Consider the following 6,000-nt stretch of genomic DNA (forward strand, 5'->3'; position numbering starts at 1 on the left):
AGATTAAAAGTCTAAAGTGAATCACATAGTTCGACAGTCACAGGAAAATGTGTGCAACTCCTGCAATAAAGCCTTTTGGCTATTTTATTTTATTCTACAAATAAAGACAAGTGTCCATCATTAAATGGAAAAAATAATAGTTTGAGTTGTATATAGCATGAAACAGTAGTTCCCTTCACAAAAACATTTCTAATTCATTAGTTTATTACAAAATACCCACTCACAAAAAAGCACAAGCACAATCTTTATACTTGTGAAATGAGTTGATATTTCATATACAAAATAATTTCCACATAATTCCATATAATTTTATTTTATATAGAAATAGGTCATTATTACAACAGCTGTACAATACACTACTTTTTATTTAATAATTACATAAAATCTTTCTTAGAAACATATCAACGGAAAACATACAAAAAAAGCGAAAAGTGCATTTTCTTTTTTTCCCTCCAAAGGAAAATTTAATCCTAAATGTTATAATGAAAGAGATATGTAATAGTCTGCAGCATCCCGAGTCAGTGGGCCAAAACACAGTGCATATTTCTCAGAGACTTGGAGTGGGTGAGTTTAGGCTGAAGAAGGATTCATGTTGTACTATTGGAGAGTTGCATGATTGTGCTTACAATTTGAGTTCTCCTTTGCAATCACAATTCACGTAGGAAACAGTCCAGTGTGGGTTTTCTTTTTTGGTTGGTTGGTTTTTACTAATGAAGAACAGTTAGGGTAAGCTGCATAATACTTTTCAGATTCTAAATCAAGGGTTATGAGCTGTAGACCATCTTCACCAATGGCTGGACTTCCTCCTCCATTGGATGTGCTAATTTGGCCACAAGAATAAAGAAACAAACTTCTCTTTACAGAAAGTGCCTAGGTTTTGTCCTCTGTGCAGTTGTGCAAAATAATAACAATAATCATAATAAAAATAATCTCTTGTTCTCTCCTCAATAGACCTTTGACGCAGTGCTTTTCATACACAAAAGAAGAACTGAAACAGTGAAGGCCAAGTACCTCATGAGTCTGTCGACAGTCTTTTGAATTGCCAGATGGCTTCCAGAGTGACACGCCGGGATTGAACGCCTCTTCCTATGCACCCAGTGGTGATGGAAGCTGCACAGGATAGTGCTCCTTTTTATTTTGCTCTGTCAGTACATCCTGTGCTTACGACACAACGCAAACGGAAGCCAGTGTGCCGTGAATGCACTGTCTGTGGCAGTCTGCGCTCTGGGCATACTTCTGTCATAGAGCTTGGAAAGAAATGCTTGTGCAAAAGCCAGAACAGTAAGTACAGTCATTCTCTTCTGCCCCATGTGCCCATTGGTTAAAGCTAATCGTGCATTGATTGTGCTGGTGGGACTCTATCGCAGTGGCTGTGGTAAATTTGATGATTCTGACAAACTGTTCCTTCTTCTTGATGTTAGTTGTTGTTGTTGTTGTTGTTGCTGCTGCTGTGTCTGATGATACCCAATATTTCCTTGCTGTGGTGAGTAAGATGGCAGGAGCAAAGAATCGGGTTGTTCATTGTGCAAAGAACTTGGTGTTTGCACCTACAGATAAAATAAAATTTATCACAGTGTTTGATTCTTTCACGTGTTAATGCTGTTTGTCCTCAGTGTACAGGATGCTTAAAAATACTACTGGTTTTCTGGCTTTTATTTCTGGAGCTGTTTGGGATGAGGTTAGCTTAACTAATGCTAGAAGGAATGGACATAAATTGCAACAAAGAACATTCCAATTAGGCATTGAGAAGGTTTTCTCATGGGAATGCACTGCCTGGGATTTGCAGGTTATCCTGAAAAGCCTGTTTAGGAACCGGGTGGGTGAACATGTCAGAAATGACACGGATGGATGGCAGAAATGAAACAGGATCCTAACGTGCCTCATGCTGTCCCTTCCAGCCCTTCCTTTTCGTGAGCTTACAGTAGGGTGTGACCTTGCAGTGTTGAAGTTGATGTGAATTTTGCAGATCCTTTATTGGAAACAGTATCTGCCATACTTTTTTTCATTAATTCTTGCCTATGGTAAGGATTTCATTTCAATAACAAGAGTTTAATCATTTGAGGTTGGTTATACTCTTTCAGTGATGCCAGTGGATATGTGACCAGGTTTTATAGACTCAGTTCAGCTCCTGTTGAACTAATACAGAGACACCTCATTTCCCCCCTTTGCTTTAGTATGTGTTGAATTAGGTCAAAAAATAAGTATTTTTACATCTTCAAATCACCTGGTTCTTCCAGGCAACGTGCTCCATTTTATCTTCTTTGCCTTGTGGGGTTGAAAAAATATGTTAGTTTCCTGAAGGAATCCAGATATCTGATCCAGATCTATTTTATATTGATGCTGGTAATTAAAAATCATCTTTCGACTTGTAAACTAAGCAAATTTTATACTGAATAAAGAGTACAGAACAAATCCTAAGGCATTGATTTTATCCAGCTAGAAATGAACTTTAAATATATCCAAGATAATCTGATTATGCTTTCAAATGTACAGAATTAGTAATTTCCTTTTAAATATTCTGACTGTTCCCACTGCTCCCTTGCTGTACTGGTACAGGGCACTGTAGCAGTGTGTCACATGTCAGAATCTCTTAAATGGACATTTCTGCCAGGATCAGGCTCCAGCAGAAACCTGGGGCTCCATTTGCAGAGTCCACTCACCTTATTACTCTGTGTGTACACTTTATACATCGTCCTCTTTGTCCTACCTGCAGGTAGCGTTGTTGCTGATGCTGTTGGTGCTGGAGTTGCATAGGTGGCAAAGAGGATGGCTGGGAAGGAGGGCTAGTGGTGAACCCTTGGTTTAACACTGCTTGTCCCATCAGTACGATTGGAGAGCTGCTGCTGGAAGTCTGCACTTCCAAACTTTGAAACATTTGTTGGGTTTGAGAATACCTATGGAAGAAAGAAGTGAAACAATCAAGAAAAAAATGTTGGAAACAAAGGTCTTCTGTTGCTGCCTGTTCCGAGCTTCCCTTCCCCCTCCCCAAGACACTTGCCTCTGCCATGTGCTCTGAACCCCTTTGTTCCAAGCGCGGGCAAAACCCAAATGTAACTCAAACTCTTTAGCAGTGTCTGATTGGCCGGTCACCCCGGGTCCGCCCCCAGCCCTCCCCTTTCCCCTTCTCCGAATAAAAGAAAGGACCAAGAGGGGGGCCCGCCCTCTTTGGCTTGCACCCTTTCTGCGAACATCTTGTCTCTGTTTCTATTTGGAAGCTTCTAATTGCAGGAATTGGCAACCAAAAGCTGTATTTCTCCCTCTTTGCTTCTACTGGTGGTATCAGCTTTGCAGCTACTATCCCCGCTTTTAGAGCTACTGAAATGCTGGATTGCCCGTGCTACCTCCCTAGGCTGCCCGAGGCTTTCTAAGGCACTGAACTATGAGCCTAGCTGGTAAAAAGCTGTAAGTATCTCCACAGTCTTCTCTTAGAATAGGGATGGCAATCCCTAGTCTTCCTAATTCATAGAATCACAGAATGATTTGGGTTGGAAAGGACCTTAAAGACCATCTCATCTAGTGCCAACCTCCCTCCCATGGGCAGGGACACCTTCCACTACACCAGGTTGCTCAGAGCCCCATCCAACCTGGCTTTGAACACTTTCAGGGATGGGGCATCTACCACTTCTCTGGACAACCTGTTCCAGTGCCTCACCACCCTCACAGTAAAGAATTTCTTCCTAATATCTAATCTAAACTTGCCCTCTTTTAATTTAAATTCATTGCCTTTTGTCCTATCCCTATACACCCCTGTAAAAAGTCCCTCCCCTTCTCTCCTGTACCCTCTTTTAGATACTGGAAGGCTGCTGTCCTTGGGCCTTCTCTTCTGCAGCTGAAACCTCCCAAACTCTCAACAAATGATTCCTGTGCATAGGACCTGCTAATATGAGCAACAGCACTACTGGCAGCACTGCTTTCCCTTACTCTGTGCATGAGCTGGACTTGGAGGAAAGAATACATCTCACCTCAAAATCCAGATCACATTTTAGATTCATTAAAGATTCTGGTTTATGCATGTCTTGTCTTCAGCCACAGCATTCACGTCCCAGGCTCATTAAACCAAATGGCCTTTGATTCTGTTTTAATATGCTGAGCCCTGAACTGCAGCAAGAGAGAAGCAAATGCACCTCCTGTCCTGCTGCCTGTGCTCCCCTGTGACTGCCTGGGGGGTGGTGATCTCTTGCAGAAACATGGCTAGGGTTGATTACTTCTTAAGCTGCTCATACACATATTGCCAAGTACGATCAGCAGTTCCCATCACAGTGAGCCCCACTCTAGGAACAGAAGAAGCCTCTAGAAACCCTCTGGAATGAGGGATGGGACAGAAACTAAATACTCATCTCCTCTTGCCATTCTGCTTTTGCATAGCAAAGCTTAAATATGTGTTGTTTTGTGGAAGGCTGTGGGCAAAACCACAATGGAACTATTGCCAACCCAGCCTAATTCTGTTTATCCTGTAAAGGGTGATGAGATCATAGTGTGGCATGTGTTCACTCAACAGCTGTTCAACATTAGGGTTTAGTCAGAAATGCTACAGTCTGGGTACTTGTACGAGGATGTGAGCTCCTATAAAAGGGTCCCACGAGTCAGGAAGTCTACATGAACTAGGAGATGCATCTTTGCAAATAAGGCCTCTTTTATTCAGAGGCTTAAAAGCAGAGCTACAATGTTTACATTTGACAAATTAACTCAAGATGATCTTAAACACCAATAGTGTTGTTTAAAAAAAGAAGTACTGAATTCCTGAGATAACATTAGAAGAATACTGTTTTGTAAAAAGAATTATTTTTACAGAAATGATGTGCAATCAGTTGCTTATTATTTTAGCAGTCCACAATTAAGTACAGTGACCAAAAACAGCTTAAAAAAAAGGGTATATTTTGACCAGTGTGGTCTGCTTCCTTCATCTAAGTTTTGAGGGGACAAAACAACTGAGCTGAGGCTTTCTTGGCACCAGTCATTTAACTGGGCCAGTGCTGACTTTCTCTCTCACATTTACCTTGGTGGATCAGAAATTCTAGTGCTGAAGCAGGCAGCATGTGAGGGACAAATATTCCCCCAGCCATGGCTTGTTAAAACGCCCCTGGCACATTGTGTTTCTCTCTGTCATCCTTCTTGATGTGACCAGGCAGGGTAAGGCTGACCCTGACGCCAGAAGGCAGGCTCAGCACAGAAACACATTCCCAATATTTATAACTACTTCGTCATCTTACAAAAGAAGGCTACTTCCCCTCAAAAGCAACTTTGATGTTTTATCTTCGACAAGGCACATACTTAGCCTGGGATCCCGCCATGCTGAGGTCTGAAGGGTGTCTTGCATTACAGGAGCCAGGCATCATGGGCTGAATAGGCTGGCTAAGCAACAATCTAGCACATGAGGGGAAAAAAAAAAAGTGACATTGCTGGAAGAGAAGGACCATACAAATTCCACACTGTGCAAAGAGAAACAGGGCATTTTCGCAGGCACGGCACCAGGCTGAGTGTGGGGAGCCTGATCCAGCCCTGCTGGCTGCGGCAGGAGCATCCTGAGCACTGCAAGGTGGAGAGGCTGGGGCAGAGCCTGCCCTCTGGGGTGATCTGGGTGCCTGACATACACCTAATAAACCACATTTTTTATCATTATTATCTGCTAAGTATATGGATACTTGAATAATATTTTACAACTTTGGTTAAATTCACCTTGTGCTCTTCAAAGCCAGCAGCAAGATTTCAGTTTTCATAACGCTACGGGGTTAGACAGCTACGCTCTGGGGGTGCTAATCCACCCGTGTGACTCCAGTCACAGGAGCTGGTGTGCGCTGTGATCGCTGTTTCCGCTGAGCAAAGCCGGCAGCTCAGCCCTTGCCAAGCGCGGCCCCGGTGCCCCCGTACCTGAGCTGCTGGTCGTGGCTGCAGCCGGCGGGCGCGGGGGCGCCGCCGCGGGACAGGCCGCCAGGGGGCGCCGCGGGGCCGCCGCCTGAGGCGAGCGGAGCGGCCGCCGTGCCTCAGCGGAAACAGCGATCA

General features: G+C 43.5%; 1 protein-coding gene across 1 annotated transcript in view; it reads right to left on the reverse strand.

The window, feature by feature from the left end:
- Window positions 1–48: 48 nt before the first annotated feature.
- Window positions 49–6,000, reverse strand: part of NPAS2 (neuronal PAS domain protein 2) — a 106,251-nt gene continuing 100,299 nt past the window's right edge. The window contains exons 19-22 of the mRNA XM_042032977.1: window positions 5,869–5,980; window positions 5,272–5,364; window positions 2,708–2,894; window positions 49–1,547 (exon numbers count right to left, since the gene is read on the reverse strand). Coding sequence (XP_041888911.1) covers window positions 1,359–1,547; window positions 2,708–2,894; window positions 5,272–5,364; window positions 5,869–5,980 — 581 coding nt within the window. The 3' untranslated portion in view covers window positions 49–1,358. The remainder of the gene's footprint in view (window positions 1,548–2,707; window positions 2,895–5,271; window positions 5,365–5,868; window positions 5,981–6,000) is intronic.

This window comes from Corvus kubaryi, unplaced genomic scaffold (genome assembly GCF_017639235.1).
Source record: "Corvus kubaryi isolate FWS band 111438036 unplaced genomic scaffold, C.kubaryi_AGA036_p1.0 133, whole genome shotgun sequence".
Classification (NCBI taxonomy): Eukaryota; Metazoa; Chordata; class Aves; order Passeriformes; family Corvidae; genus Corvus; species Corvus kubaryi.